At 28.0% G+C, this 17190-nt stretch overlaps 1 protein-coding gene across 1 annotated transcript in view; it reads right to left on the bottom strand.

Moving 5' to 3' along the window:
• bor (ATPase family AAA domain containing bor) overlaps positions 1-14278 on the bottom strand; it is a 41191-nt gene extending 26913 nt beyond the window's left edge. Inside the window, exons 1-4 of the mRNA XM_075357098.1 lie at positions 13962-14278; positions 13078-13291; positions 2637-2731; positions 1342-1507 (exon numbers count right to left, since the gene is read on the bottom strand). Coding sequence (XP_075213213.1) covers positions 1342-1507; positions 2637-2731; positions 13078-13291; positions 13962-14151 — 665 coding nt within the window. The 5' untranslated portion in view covers positions 14152-14278. The remainder of the gene's footprint in view (positions 1-1341; positions 1508-2636; positions 2732-13077; positions 13292-13961) is intronic.
• Positions 14279-17190: the final 2912 nt, after the last annotated feature.

Genomic DNA, 17190 nt, shown 5'->3' with positions numbered 1-17190 from the left:
GATGGAAATGCAACTGCTGCTGCTGCAGAATATCAAAGACATTTTCCTAACCAGCCGTTCTGGTTGCAGTGATAAAATACAATATTGGATATGATGAAATCATAATACTGATATTGATTAAATCATTTTCGAGACTACTCAACGTAGTCCAGGAATTAGTACGCAATGAACATACTTAGAAAGAAGTCAATCCACACATGACAGCAGAACATAAATTTCAAATACACATTTAGCATCCAATGTGTGGTATAGACCAGTTTACAAACAGCTAACTGGACCATGCTTTCTCCCAGGACATCTAAATTCAGACATTTACTTGGAATTCCTTAAGGAACAACTGCCATTACTATTAGATGTTGCACTAGCATTAAGATACCGCATATCCTTTCAACAAAATAGAGTGCCTCTCCACTTTTCATGTACTGTATCGGCATACTTAAATGAGCAATTTCCAGAGTGATGGATTGACCAAAGCAGGACATAAGATCACCTGATCTAACTCAGATTTTTGCGTGTTGGGTTGCATGAAAATTACTGTGTCAAGAGAAAATGTTGTATGTGTGAAGAGCTGGTTGTTCATATTACAGATGCCACTACACAAATTAAAAAAAGTAGTGCAGAATTACAGAGCAATCCAAAGTGTGCAGCCAAATGAATTGAATTAGAAAGAAAGATTTTGAAAATTTACTGTAAATTTATTAAATGTATCAATTACATTTTAATTTTTTAACATTATATCAATATGTTAACTTCATTTTTTGTATTAATTAACATTAAGTTTTAACACAGAAAGTGTAATAAAATCAAATTTCTTGAAATTGTATTTGTTTTGTATTAAACTATTTTACAATTTTCTCACAATTAAATTCTCTACATGTTTTGATAATAGATTTTACACATTTATTAACAAAGTTAATTTTAATTTATTTAACAAAGTTTTTGTATGACCAATGTAAAGAAAAACATATTTTTAGATAACAAATTTTTCTGCTACACATCAGATATTATGAAAACTATTCGAAATATGTTTCTGGAATCTATTTTATTCAATTTTTCAGGTCAAAAACCATAAAAAACTATCAAGTTTACCCCTTAATTTGGGTCCCTAGAATTTCAGTATGGTTTTATTTTACTCTGCCCAGGAATCACAGTAAAATCTCTCACTAGCCGTACTTGCTAATGGAACATTTCTGGACTCATATTTATATAAAATCTTTTCATTATTTTTGCTACTAGAATGAGCTCAGAAAGCACCGTTATCACTATGTGAAACAACCTGTATACTTTATTCATTATTATATATCTACATATATGGTACATAATCTTAAGAAATATACTGACTTAATAGATTCAATGATAGTAATTCTGTTTTCAGCAGCTTTAAGTCGAATTTTTTCAAGATTTATATCTTGATTATCTCTATCAATCTTTGCCTTAGCAGCGATTTCTGCCTGAACTCTCTTCAATTCAAGATTTGATCTCAATTCCATCTCATGTTCAATTGTTGCTAAAACACAAAAGAAATTGTAAAGTTTAATTCTGTTCAAACCATCAAACTGAATGATTAATTGATTTTGAATGCAAAATGGCTGAGCAATTTCTGTTAAAATAAAACTAATTATAAAGTATTATTTAATATAAAAGGCAACATGCACTATTGATATTAAACTAATTTACTTTTTTCAAACACTGTAACAACCCAAAACATTAATGCAAAAAATCATACTGTCAACACATACAAAGTCCGTATAAATGTACGGAGACTAAGGATAAAAAAAAAGGTCATGGTGCAATCTCATACGTAAGGTTGTAACTTGTTGAGAGAAGCTTTGTAAACAATATAAACAAAGTTCATTCAGTGTGGATAAGTGGTTTCCCAACTGCATTTTCATAAAACCAAGAATTAGTTGCTGCTTCACTGCAATGCACCAACTCATGCAGCCATTATTAAACAGCAGTTTTTGACCACCCTCAATACTTGCCAGATAAACCCAAATCTCTATTTAACCCGTAGTCACTGTGGACTACATTTCCTAAAGTCAAGATGCACATGAAGGGGGAATGGTAAGAGTCGATAGATACCATAGAAGAAAATATTAGGTGCATCATAATGGCAATTCCAAAAGACTTCTCAAAGCCTTTTGATGAATTTTATAACTGATATAGCATTCTACAGTATTAATGGGAGACTTTAAAAACTTAATACAAATAAATTTTTTTCTGAACATTTTTGTTACTTTTAAAACCTCAGTCCTGTAACTTTTTGTACAGGCTCTGCATACTTGCTAGAAAAGTTTTACCAGTTATTTAAGTTCACGAAAACCTATTTATCTTAATACTAAGACTGATTATTAGTTAAGAATAAGTTAGCTAGCAATAAAAAATATAAATATCTTTTTCAGTTCTACTTAGAATTAAAAAAACTATGAAAAGCAATAAATCTGCTACAGAAAAAACTTTTTAAGCAGGACTAGAGGTAAATATTACATACTTTGTGTTAATAATTAAAATAAAATTTTTTAATACGTTACTTATAAAAAAGTAAAATATTTTCAAGACAGCGCTTTTATTTTCACATTATTACTAAAATATTACAACTATTACCACTGTAACAAGCAAAAGCACATAACACGAACCTTTTCTCATAGCTTCTTGTTTCGCAACAGATTCTTCTTGTCGCCTAAGGTTTTCATCATTAATCTTTTGCTGTTGCATTAACTGGTCTTCATATCTAATAAAATTAAACACATAATATATTAAAACAAAAAATAATTCATAATATAAAAAATGAGATTTTTAAATTGATTTTAAAATGTTACAATGATCACATTTACTAATCACTAATTTTCTAAGGATGTACAGAAAATTCTCAATAACATTACAGAGCAACTACTACTATAAAATATTTTGGCAAATAACACAATTAAAAATTATTATAAGGTACATTAATTATATCCCAGAATCTGAGATATAATGTAAATAAATAGATTTAAAAAAGTACATAATAGTATCTTAGCACAACAACAAATCAGTTGTACATAAGTAAGCAATTTTATGAAATTAATCTCAATATGGTCAAAATTCATTGTGATACTAGATCATATTCATGTTAAATTTATAGGATTAAAATAAGTCAATATTTATGCAGGGCACCCACCGAATTTTAAGTTTCTTTTTTCCTGACCAATTTAGTAAAAAATTTCCTTACTTTCATAATGTTATGCTGTTGCCATTTACTCAGCAAAATGTACATATATTTTTTTTTTTGCAGCCTCTCCACCAACCATATAGCTGCCCAACTTATTCTAATGTACTTGCAGAATGACAACAAAGTATGATGGAAGGCCATGATTAATGATATAAGCGCATTTACTAGCTCCAAGCTAGAATTTTGATGCTATACAACTATCAGGAAACATAATTTTAAAAGTTGCACCAATATTATCACATAAACTTAGGGATAACTTATTTTGTACATTGAGAACCTACATAATCTCCACCTTAGAAACATCGTCTTTATAACAAAAAGAAGTAATTGTGTTGCCATTTTGTGTAACTGAAGTTGAGGATTCAATGTAGGCAAAGAACAAAATGTTTTTTACAATCATCACAAAAAACTTGATATACATCTTTAGCTCTTCTCAACCAAACAAATTCTGGGTGTAAGTTTATGTCTAATCATCAGTAATTAAACAGTCTTTTTATATACCATTAAAAAGCAATTAACTACCTAAAATACAAAAAAATTCATGGTGATTTGAGAGTAATTCCAAGAAAACAGTTAACAACCTTTAAATTTTGCAATGGTAACTTTTTGTTAAAATATCATCAATGAGAAATTAACTACAATTTGGAATATTACTCCTTTAATATAAAAGAAAAATTAGGGAATGTAAGTAAGAACAGGTGACATTTTAATGGCTGCTTGATGTGTATAGTTGCAATGTGCTGGGCAATGGGGGTTGCCACTTTCTGATGCCAGTAAAGTATATCAAATATATTTTGGAATTACTTAAAAAATACTTTAATTATAACATAATCTTAATTCAGTAAAGAAATGTAATTCTCTGAAATTTTTTGCAACTTTTTATAGCTTTTCCTGACTACGTTTACATTTCCTGACATTTACTGCCTCTGAGAACCACGTTATACACTTATATATTACTTAACATAAATTGATTAAATACACCAACATAAACTGATTCAAAGGATGAGAAAGTTTAGAATATCAAACTTGATTGAAGTAACATAAGTGGTTAACTGTTGTAGAATAAAGTAACTGATGTAAAACATGCAGAGGTTCTGAAATAACAGGAAAGCACTTTGCAAATTGCTGAATAACAAGCATATTTAAAACAATTCATTCCAAAGACTACGAAGAAGCAGGCGCTCAACTTTATTTTTATTATTTACATTTATTTTTTACTTGTTTTACAACAAATGATTGTCATAATCATTATTTTTTATATAATATTTATTAATATAATTTTACTGAAATGTTACATTTGAAGTTCTCAGACAGATTCTGGAACAACTGTAAAAGTTTCAGGTATCTCAATATCCAAATAAGCTTAACCCAAATTCTATAGTAGGATAATAACCAAGAATATTTTTAAACATTCAATAAATTTTTTCATATTCTCATTTTCACAAAATTTTATAATCAGATATTTTCAGAAAATATAACTGTAACAGCATGGTTTTCAATCAATAGCTTACATGTTTAGATATAACATTTAGGATAAATATGTAACAAATTGTTTTTTTTTTATATCAAATATCTCTGTGTTCGATTTCACAATCAGAATAATAGAACCTGTTATTTAGTTACAATGCAAGTAATCATCTTGTGAAAAATGTTACACATAAGCCCATATTTGTTACAATAAAGCAATCAGATATTTTTAACTAGTTCAACATCTATCAATACTTGTAATACTCTTTCCAAATTTTTCAATCAAATGCTACTGTATCTTCCTTTTTTACTTTTATCATTTTATGGTAATGACACTAGGCATTAAATCTTAGTCATTTTTTTAAATATCCTTCCTATCTTCAATCAACATTGCAACCTTTTACTACTTCAGAGATGTCTTTATTTTATTCAGAATCTGAAGGATAAAATTCTTTGATTCCATTCTCAGTTGTCCTCTTCCTCACTTTTCTTCAGGTTTTGCATCCAACACCATTCTTGGCATCGTAAAATTACTTTCCTCATATTATTAATTTTAGCCATTCGACCAAGATTAAACATTCTGCTGCTCACAATGTTGTTCAAGTACAAAACTGTACACATATACTGTCACGTTAATATAAATTTCAACAAAGTAATACTCAATTAATAGTCATAATAACTTTTTGATCACAATTACAAACTTATCAGTTCTTAACTATCAACTGTAAAATCTCAAATATAAATCCATTAAATATTACATCTGAACTAATAATAAAATTTAGAACTTCTATTTAAATTTGGAGGTGCTGACCGGCTCAATTTCATTCCCTCTCTTTCATTATACTAACTTTCTGTGCAGGTTCATATCTTTACTACATGTATGATTGCTTTTCTCTCTCTTCATAACACACTTCTCCCAAAAAGTAAAAACCCATCAGTTATTACAAAGGGTCTAGTCAAATTTTTTTCCTCACTGGTACCTTCTTTGGCATCTTTTTATTGCCAATCGTCTACCAGATAAATGTCCCTGATATCAGGGTAAAGTACCACTTTTTACCTAGAAAATGGACATATTTTTAAATTTCATTGTTAATATTAGGTATTTCAGATGACATGAATTTTCAAAAATTCTGATCGTTTTATTTTACTACATTATCCTTTCAAGCAATCATAAATTATAAATTATTATTAATTTTTTGAGGTTAATGTGTGTTCTGTATCCACATTAAAATGATATTTGTTACTGATTTTTAAAATGTATTATTAAATAAACTGTTTAAGATACATATATTATTATTTTATTGTTAACTCAGTTATTTATATTAAATTGTATTAATATTCATACACATTCATACATTTATACTCCTCATACATTTCACTTTTTCCAGGAAAATCTAGTAGGATGCATAACCTAAAATTAGGAAAAAACATTATTTTGCTAGATCTATTTCTATTACTGTTTAGTAGTGCTGCATTCATATTATAGATTTGTTTATTTTTAAAAACTTATAATAGATCTTTATTTTATAGGGAAAGAATATCACGAATTAGAAGATTTCAACAACTAAAATGACCTAGCATGCTTCTTGGTAGAAGCATTAGTTTTATAAAAATTAAAAATCAATGCGCAAAGGTTGTTTAGTTTTTATGCAAATAGATAAAATTTTGGTTTAAAAGAAGTTTTATTTTTGTTACCTAGACTGTCATTTTGAATCTTATCCCCAATTTATTTTTTAAAAAAATAAAAAATTTTCTTTAAAGAAAACAGTTCTATGTCTTCAATGAAATATGTTTAGATTTAAATAATTAATAGGATTTAAATCAAATCTATTTTTTATTTTATAATTTCTCTATACAATGTAATGTTATTTTAAAGAATATTAAAAAAACAAATATAATGTTATTTCTCAGTTTTCTTATAAAAATCATGTGAAATAATTAAACAAAAAATGATAATTTAAAAGATTACAACAAAAATCACATGAACATGTAAAATTTATTTTTTTTAAAAATTAAATGTGACTAGAAAACCAAGCCTCAATATTTTTAGATGGAACTAAAGGGAGTTAATTTGACAAAAAAATATTCGGCTTGCTTTCAGCTTAAACTAATCAATGATCTTCCTCTATTCATTACTATACTATGATAGTGGGCTGAGGTTAACTCTATGTTTTTATTTATTACTGATAAATCATTACGATCAAATAAATTAACTCCTTTTACAGTATATATTAGAAGAAACTATTATTTTCAGAGAATGCGATAAAAATTAAGTTATTTAAGTCCACTCTATTTTTATTTCAATGGCAGTTTGTTCATATTTTTCTACACTTATAATATTAGTACAGTTCTTAAAAAAAAACTGATGGCAAATCAATCAGCCAGTTTCTACTCATTATAATATTCCTTTCTTGTTTACTTAAATGATCAAATTCATTTTACAATCCTTGGAAATGTTTTTTCATTAAACCATGACTCATGTAATTTCCATACCCAGTTCTCCAAACGCCTTTCCAACACATCTGATGAATTTTAGAGCTACCTCATCAATTCCTAGTAACATACTTGGTTTTATTATCTTTGGTACCACTAAAACTTTATTGGGTACTTACGTATTAACGCCACTGTAGCTACAGCTTTATTTAAAAACAAAGTAGTCAATCGGATTTCAGTGGAAAATGGGCCAATGAGTTTAACCTAGATTCAAAACAGTTATTTATTAATTTTAATAAATGGTTATTTATATTTATTTATTTTATAAATATATAACCAAACTTAATCTACGCTCGCTAACCTTGACTAATTAACAGGAGTGTTTTGATTATTTAAATAATAAATAATTGCAATAATTACTGAATTTATTAAATAAATACTCAAAAAATTACGGTGTTAATTAGTCAAGATTAGCGAACGAAGCGAGCGTAGGTTAAGTTTGGTTAAATTATATTTATAAAATAAATAAATATAAATAACCATTTATTAAAATTAATAAAGATACTGTTTTGAATCTATGTTCAACTCTATATCGACCCATTTTCCACCGAAATCCGATTGACTAGTTTGTTTTTAAATAAAACTGTAGCTGCGGTGGTGTTAATACGCAAGTACCCTTAATTGATTGCTACTTCCCTTCCCCACAGACTCCATATTTACTTCTCATTGCCAGCAATTGTAACCTCTTATTTCTTTTTAAAAGATACATTCATTAATAGCATGTTTACTGAAAATCTAAAGCACTTTTCTTACTTCAATTCCGAGATTCATTCCTATAATATTCTACATGGTTTTAGGAACTTAAACTTATGGTTTCAACTATTTGCTGAAACCTCCTAGTATATTTTTTACTGGCTTTGTTTTCTTTATTTCTTGTATATTAATCACCCTCCAATTTTAGTTCTTGCATGTCCTTAAACTTTGTTCACTTATCTTAGCTTTACTATTTCATTACACCACTTTATCTTTTTTCTCCAATTGTACATTTTTATGGATTCTCTTAAGTTACCATGACCAAAGATTCTTTCAGAATATTTTATCTTATTTTAGATAATAACTGCCAATAACTGAATGCAACAGTCTTAGATTATGTGAAGTAATGATTGTTACTTTAGACTCTTCTTTAGGTATTGTTTAAAAAACAATCTTACTAATAGTTTAAGAGGAAGAAGGTTTAACAACTTTTAGACGTGTCAAAAAAGTAATTATCCTTCAAACAGTGTCATAAATGTTCTGTAAGAATTTATTTATGAGAAAGCTAAATATCTAGATTAAGCTTCTACTTCTTTTCAATGTTCATAAAAGTTTTGACACTAATAACATTAAAAAAATTATGCATGAAATAACGCATTTATGTAAGTGCTTTTAATTTTACAATTAAACCTCTAAATTATATAAGAGAAACAAATTAGTATTTAGACAGGAGTTCAAAAAGTCTGGTAGAAATAAAAAAAACTTGCCAAAAGAATTATTTTAGACTTTTAACTTTCACTTTGTTTCAGCATTTTCTATTCTGTAGTCACCACATTGGATAAATGTTTGACATTCTTTATATATTATTTTACAATATCGGACATTAATTTTAATAACAATCTTAAGACAGATACTTAAAATTTCCTCTTATAAAAATGTACTTTTCCTCAAGTACTCCATCTTAGATTGGACTTTTTATCCTTTTAGCCACCACAAGTTTATCTAAGAAAAAATATCTCTATTTAAGATATATCAAATTATAGACATATATCTTTCTATGTTATTGAATCCAAGCTTCCTCATTATTTTTTTTGCTTTTAAATTTGACTTCTCAGTAATAAATTTTTAAAAATTAATTACTCATTTTTTATTATACTAATACATTTTTTTACTTCCAATAAAAATCTTTTATTAACCTGTTAAATTCTTCCAGATTTAAAAAAAATTACAATTGAGGCAATCTCTGGAAGAAGGAAATACAGTAGTGAACAAATTAATCTGAACAATGGGAATTTTTGTTGTGTGGTAACAGAAGAAAATTCTTGTCCGACTGTTGTTTGGTGTTTCAGGTTACGTTGTTAATTCATATACAAACAGATTTAGTAGTTTTTGTACTTTTATAATTCATTGTCAATTAATTTTTGGTGACCTTTCTAGTTAATACAGTGAATATAACCTCACGAAAGAGGTAAAAAATTGTTGCTCTGTCCCAACACACACAAATGTCGAAGACAAATTGCCAGTGAGTGTAGTGTGGGGTAAGGTACTGTAAATGAAATCGTGAAAAGGTTTAAGGAAACAGGTTCATCTCTCCAAAGAGAAAAGTAAAATGTGGGCAGAAAAAGAAAACCACGCCTACACAGGATCAATTACTAACAAAAAAAGCAAAATTAATCCACGATTATTGACCTTAATAGGGTCTTGAGAGCCAGTGGGACTAATTTGACAGTCTGGAGAAGATTGTTGGCAGTGGGAAGAATTGGAAACCTAAAAAGAAGCAGCTACTGACGTAGGTCAAGAAGACAAAAAGAAGAATGGGCAAAGGAACATAAAGAAAGGACTATTGAGATATGGAAAAAAGCTATTTTTCCAGAAGAAACTCATTTCTTTGTCCAAGGGGAGAGAGCAGCCTACATTCATAAGTCAGTAGATGAGAAGACTACTGCAAGAAGTTCCCAAACAGCCAGTCAAAAAAATGTTTTGGGGATGTTCTACACATGAAGGGCCAGAAGCACTTATGCCTGTGGATGGGATGATGAAATCGGACAAATATATTAACATATGCCAATGAAAAATAGTCCCACTTATGCAAAAGAACCCAGAAATCATTTTCCAACAAGACCTTGCACCATGTTACACATCAAAGAAAGCAAAAGAGTTTTTCAAAAACCAAAACATTTCAATGCTTTCGTGGCCGCGAAGTCCCCCGACCAGAATCCCATTGAAAATTTATTGGCCATACCAAATAAAAGTCTTGAGAAAATGATTTGCAGCACAAACACTTACCTTTTAGTTCAGTGATGCAGGTTTGATTTTGAGATGAACAAATCAAAAATCATTGTTCTACCTTAGTGAAATCGATGCCAAAGAGGATTAATGAGATAATAAAAAACAAAGGAGGACACATAAACTATTAAATTTGAATAAGTTTGACTATTAAACATTTTTTCTTTTAAAAATAAATTTTCTGTTAAAAATACTGTTTGGATTAATTTGTTTGCCGCTGTATCCTCCTCCTATGTTTCCTTTTTTACAGAACTATTAAAATGTGCACTACCTTTCTCTAACGTGAAAATTCCATTTCAATAACTCAACTACAGAAGGCAGTGCAAAATTTTAACTGAACACATGTTCCAATTTATACTAGGTTGTGTTTCTCCAGGATATTTTGTTGGTTTTTCTGTTTGTGTTTTAATTTGAGTTGGTGATTTTAAAATGAATAGTTTTGTTGAAAAAGAAGTGAAAAATAAAAATGTAAACTTAAAAAAAGTTAGTGTTAAATTGGAAGTGCGAAAAATAAAGAAATAGTCTGGACAAAGTTATGACACCAGTGTAGGTAAAAATGTGGATGAATGATTGTTTACAAAAAAAACACTAATAAATGTTGTAAAAATGGATGTTAGTTCAAAATAAATACAGGTAATTCATAGACTGTATTTTACAAAGTTTTATTCCCAAAATAAACAAATGCAAGATGCATCTTCAGTTTTTATATGTGTAGGCACAATCAAAAGACAGTCTTGTTAAATTGTAAACTGCGGAATATTTGGAAATATAAGCTGTTTTGAAGTCCATAAAATGATGATTAAAAACCTTTTTCAAGTAACTGATAAAAGGATTTGGGTTATTCAAAGTAAAATGTTGTGTAATGACACACTGAATGGCAAATGTGAGAAATACTCTAACAGACCCCATAAAATTGTTAATGACATGTATGATTTACTAAAACATCATCTAGCTTTATTACCTTGTAAAAGAAGTCATTACTGTCATTATAAATCTGAAAAGAAATACTTTATTAGCCCTAACCTTAATATTAAAATTCCATTTGATATGTTTTCTGAAAATTTTCTCAGCGAAACAGGTAATCGACTAAGAATGAAATAAAACCTATTATCAGAATTTAAAAAGTAGATGCAGTGGATATGGTTCCACACAGCCAAAAATTGATGTATGTGATTTTTGTTCAGCTTGTGAAGTGAAATTGAATGCTGACTTGAATGATCCATGTAAAGTAGAATACACCTTACACAAATGTAAACTTGAAAAATATTTTGAAATAAAAAATAATCTTATTACACAACGCCAGACTGATTTATTCTGGTAGTAGAGGATGATTATGGTCAAAATCTATCATTGCCAAAAATAAATGTTACACTTCGGTTTTACAAACTTCTCTTGTAGCTGTACATGTTTAATGTTCAAATACATAATGGTGCAGCATTTATGTATTTCTTCACTGAAAATCAATCAAAAAAAGGCGGAGATTCTGTTATTTCATTTCTGTATGACTGTTTAGTTAAACCATTAAAGACTGTTTATAAACGCAGATGTTTCTAGAATAATATTCTCCAATTCTGCAGGAGGTCAAAATAAAAACTATTTTATAGTTTCATTTGAAACGTGGTTTTCAAAAAAGTTTAATGTAGATATACAATAAATTTATCCTGTAAGAGGTAAAGTCATATTTAAAAAAAAGAAGAAAAAGTTTCTACAGCAGTCCCATACTTGGAAGGTAAGGGTTCTTTGCAAGAAAACCCCATCTCCTTTCACTGTTATAATGGATAGGAATTTGATTAAAAGAGTGGAAGAGGGCATTTGGTTCTTTCTTTCTTCGAAAACCTCAAACTTCAAGAAGTACATTTTAAATACAAAAATAAGTTACAATGAAATATAAACACAATGGTACCTTATTGTGTTTAACAATGTACAATATGGATTACTGACTACCGTTTGTTATTTGGAATAAAAGTATTAACAACTTCAACTTTGCTCTTCATACTGTTTCTTTTGCTCTAGTTAGCGGAAATAAAGTAAAAGACATAAAGGCATTGTTTAAAATTTTAAATGACAGTGATGTAATGCGGTATGAAATGATTTTTGATGAATATTTAAATCAATGTAAATTTTCTTTCAAGTAATACTATTTTATTTAAGGTAGCACAGATTTTATGAACATGAAATTTTTATTGCCTACTAAATCAACAAACTAAATTTATTTAAATATTGGTTCGCACTTTTATTTCCTTAGTGTAGAAAACAAAAAAATGTTATATTACAGATGTTGGTTTTATTAAATATATAACTGGTTTTTATAAAAAATACTTGACAAGTGTCAAATGTACAAAACAAATGCTATTTCAAGATGGTAAACAATTTTTTTATAATACATACAACATTTCTTGCATTCTGTGCAAAAATGAAACATAACCTTATTAATAATTTTTGCTGTAAATTGTAAATAATTTGCTATTACTAAATACTATTATAAATTACTAATTGTATAAATCTGATAGTAATTAAATTATCAACATTAATTCACAATCAACTACATTTAAAAAAATTTATAATGAAACAAAAAATTTAATCCCATTTTTCTCAAAACATAATTTTTCAGTTATGTTCCCTTCTTCCGGAGAACACCTCCATTACAAAGTTTTTAATTAATAAAAAAAAACCTTCAATGAAAAACTAGTTTCTTATAGTGGGGCTTTTACCCCAAAAAACCACAGATCCAGAAATAATTGCATTACTTTCAAAAACAAAAATTTATACATACGTAAAATGTTTAAGCAATAAATTTCTTATTTAACCAATAAGAAATTGTTTTATACAGAAATACTCATATGATCACAACTATCAACGTATTTCCAATGATTCAAACTGTTTTCAACTGATTAACTACAGTACTGTTTATCAGACATCATAAAATTTACCTTTTCCTTGACAACTGATCCTGGTACTGTGCTCTTAATTGATGTTGTTTTGTTTCTTCTGCTAAAGTTTTCCTTCGTTCTTCAGCTTCAATTTTTTTTTGTTCTATTTTACTTTGTTCAACATGTGCTTCATACTCTTTCATCTTTGCGGACAAGTCCTGCTGTCGCGTAACCTCTTGCAACTTTGACAGTTCCAATGCTTCCTTGGCATATTCTACACAAAAAGAAAGATAACTAACAACAATGATTAATTCCAAAAAATGGGGCAAAATTGATAAACTCTGAAATTATAACAGTAAAAGTGACGTAAATCACTGGTACATTTGGATGGTGCTAAATGAAGCATCAATAAATTTAAATATGAGCCAAAAATCTACATACAGTGTGGGAAATACAAATAATACATTGCTGCATCCAAGTATTTAAAACCAGAAATTTTCATTATGTTTGCTATTTATTTTCAAACAGTCAAAGTCAACAAACTCTAAATTCCCTTACAAGATCTGAATGATTACATGATACTATTAACATCACAGATCATCTAACAACAAATAGATCCTATTATGGTTACAATCTATCATATTTTAATGGTTTTAGGCAAGCAAATACTAGCCAATTTAAAATTTAGAAATCCTAAAAAAAATCAACTCACTTATGAACAGTTAAGGAAATGAAAGATGATGTAACTTCTAATGAATAGTGATGAAATGAAGTAATGTGATAACATAGCACATCTCTTCTTCTAAATGAAGAAATTTGATAACTTGTCAAATCTCCTCATTCCATTTTTTCTGTAATTTACAACAAGAAAAAAGCATGTTATTAAAAATACAGCAAGAACTAATAAAAACAATTAGTCTCCATTAATAAAAAAATATACATACTGTTTTTTTCCAATTCTCGAGCAGCTTGGGCAGCTCTTTCTAACGCTGTCGAATCAAAACGGTACGCCTCCATTCGTTTTCTGTCGGCTTCATTCATAGGAGGACCTGAATCACCGCCACCGGCTGCTGGAATTTCAGGAATTAAAGGATCCTGCGGATCTTTCTTATTATAGCCAAATATCCACGACATGTTTATTAATTAAACAAACTGTACCTTATAAAATGTGCTATGTTTTAATTTACTTCTTGCCCTGGAAAACAGAAGAGAGACCACGAGTAATACGTAAGGTTATGGAACAAAAACTTTAAGGTTATATTTGAAGCTTTGAACGAAATGGTACAGAATTCTCCCGCTGTGCTGCCATCTTTTCGAAGTAGCTGAAACTGATTTGCACTTACACATTTCTAATTAATTAAAAGAATTAAAGATGTAAATTCTATAGTTGATAATAAGAATTATGAAATTCTCCAAACTGTGTTTTGTATTATTATCACACAATAATTCATTTGTTAAAATTTATTCAATAAAAATTGAACTTCTTTGCATCTTTTAGTAATGTATAAATTTCATCCTTTTTCAGTAAAGTAGTATTTTGAGACTTTAGAAATGTTTTTAGAACTTTATAAATCATTAAATACTTCGCGCTTGAACATCAAACAAATTTAATTGATGTAAATCTTTTCATTCAAAAAAAATGTTCTTTGACTTTCAACACCCGTTAACCTCTAGTAAATTATGCAGTGGAGGGGATATGAATTAATGTTAAAAGTTTTTTGTAAAACCTTTTGCTTATTACGTAACAATTCTAAAAGTAACCTTTATATTTCATATTTTCTCTTATTGCATTTCACTTTTTGACTAAATGTACTTTTTTAAAATTTACGACTGAATTCTGCTCATGGTTTTGATACAATTAACTTTCTAACTAGTTCATCTGACAGAGATGTAACTGAACCTCAACTTTCAATTTTGTTTTCCTTATTCGTCTGCTCAGATGCACTTTCAAAACATTTACTTGTCGCTTCATCTTGCATGGTATCAAAGCTTTCTTTTGATGGAAGATTTCATTTTATTGTCGATTGTTATATTTATCATGGTAGCTAAAGTTGGCGCGAGGTTACTTTGGAGATGAACTACATCAACACAGTGGTTTTATGTATTCAGATATTTTAGTATTGATATTTAATGGTTTTGGTAACTAAACTGAGTCATAATTTTTGTTTCAATTATGTTATGATATGTAGTGTGAATTAACATTTGAAATAACATACAAATGTTTAAGACTAATGAAAAAATATAAGAAGAATGTGTTTTTATTTTAATAAATAGTTTATCTTATAAATTATTGAAACTGAAACAGTGTGTAATTTGCCAAATTTTTCTTTCCTAAATTAAAAACTGAATTGGTTTCCATTTAGAAGTTTTCCATTTGGAAACCTATTTCACCTTTTTTTTCATCAAATTATTTATAGCTATGACATTAGATTGCTTATGTAGTATATTGATATCTGCTTAATACAGTTTAAATTAAATATCATTAGTTTGTATCCGCTAGTCAACAATTTAATATGCCAATAATCCAGAAAAATATAATTTAAGGGCCAAAAAGTAAAGATTTAATACTTAATAAATTTCCTTTTCTTAATTTGTATTCTCCTTTAAGGAACTAGAACTTGTACGTCAAGTGAACTGAATTTTTCTTGTTTGTTGTTTTGTTTGGTTTTTTTTTTTTTACTGGTAGTTATTGTCTTTACATGGAATGTAAGTTCTCAGTGCATAGAATTTGAAATTAGTGCATGGAATTTAGTTGAATTAATGACAGAAAAAGGTAACTGTAAATACTGTTGTCTATCTCTTTGTCTACAGGGAATTGTTAAAAGTTTCCTAATAGAAAATATGGAGAAACAGGAATATGGATGGATAAAAAGATACTTTGATTAATTTGATAGCTTTTTACATAAAAGGAAAGTTGAAGACATTAAAAAAGGAGAAGAGTTGATTGAAGAATTTGTAATTTCACTGCAAGCTACAATATATAATTTCAGGGAAGCTTGTAAGTTCTGATTTTGTTTTGGCCATTAATTTTTTTCTGCATATGAAAACCATTATGGGTGGATAATATGATCTTACAATAGAAGGACATACAACCAAAATGAGTATTCTATTTTATGGATGAAATGAAACTTTTAGCATAAATGATGTATAATTCACAGAAGAAAAATCTGATCTGGATTTAAAACTTCAAAACATTCTCATCTCATTGTATTTCTTCTAGCAAACATAAGTGCAATTACAGTCAATGAATCTAGCAGTGGTTACAACTTTAATATTTCATCAATTATAGGTACAAATAATAATGGTTCTAATGGTAAATAAAAACCCACAGTTTGTTAGTGGTGGCTTTAGTGTATATATATATATATATATATATATATATATATATATATATATATATATATATATATATACACTAAATGCAGTAGATTATACATTATAATCATAGAAGCCAGTATCCCAGAAACAATGATTGTCTCTAAAATGTTATGATCAAAGTTTTGTGAAAATAAAACTTAAATAAAGAAAAAGATTTAAATGCAAGGAAATTCAATGCTCTAACCTAAAGTTTTTAATGGTAATTTATAATTTTTCTGGTGCTTTTAAAACCTTTCTACATAAATAGACAAAAACCTTTTTAAAGGTTTTTATTAAAGGTATAATTTATTAGTGAAATCATGTAACAAGAAAATAGTTATATTTTTTCTGTTACATAGCTGGTAAATAATGATTCAATTAGGAATTTGAGAACCAAATTGTACAATAAGTTGGGGAAATAATAAAACTTTGATCAAAAATGTAAATTTTCTTAATGTTTTTTATTATTTGGAAGATGTTCCTTTTAACTTGTTCTTTAGAAAAAAAAATTTAAATGTAAAAAGAAAAAACTCGTGGATTGCTATGGAGATTGTAAAATTTTGCCCTACATTAAGGAATCTCTGTGAAATGTTGAAATACAATTTTTCTGATAACTTCCAAAATTATTTGAAAATTACAAAGAAATTAATACTAAAAATATTTGTGATACTAAAAGATTACATTATGATAAATTAACTTCTAATTTAAACAGTTAAGTTAAAAATGAGGTGGATATGGAAATAAAATGTAATAACTTCACCAAAAATACAAAAGGACTTGATCAAAACCAGACAATTATTTTTGTAAAACTAAACA

This window comes from Lycorma delicatula, chromosome 2 (assembly GCF_047948215.1).
Source record: "Lycorma delicatula isolate Av1 chromosome 2, ASM4794821v1, whole genome shotgun sequence".
Taxonomy (NCBI): Eukaryota; Metazoa; Arthropoda; class Insecta; order Hemiptera; family Fulgoridae; genus Lycorma; species Lycorma delicatula.
Note: the sequence above shows the minus strand (reverse complement) of the source record. Positions and strands in the feature narration are given on the sequence as shown.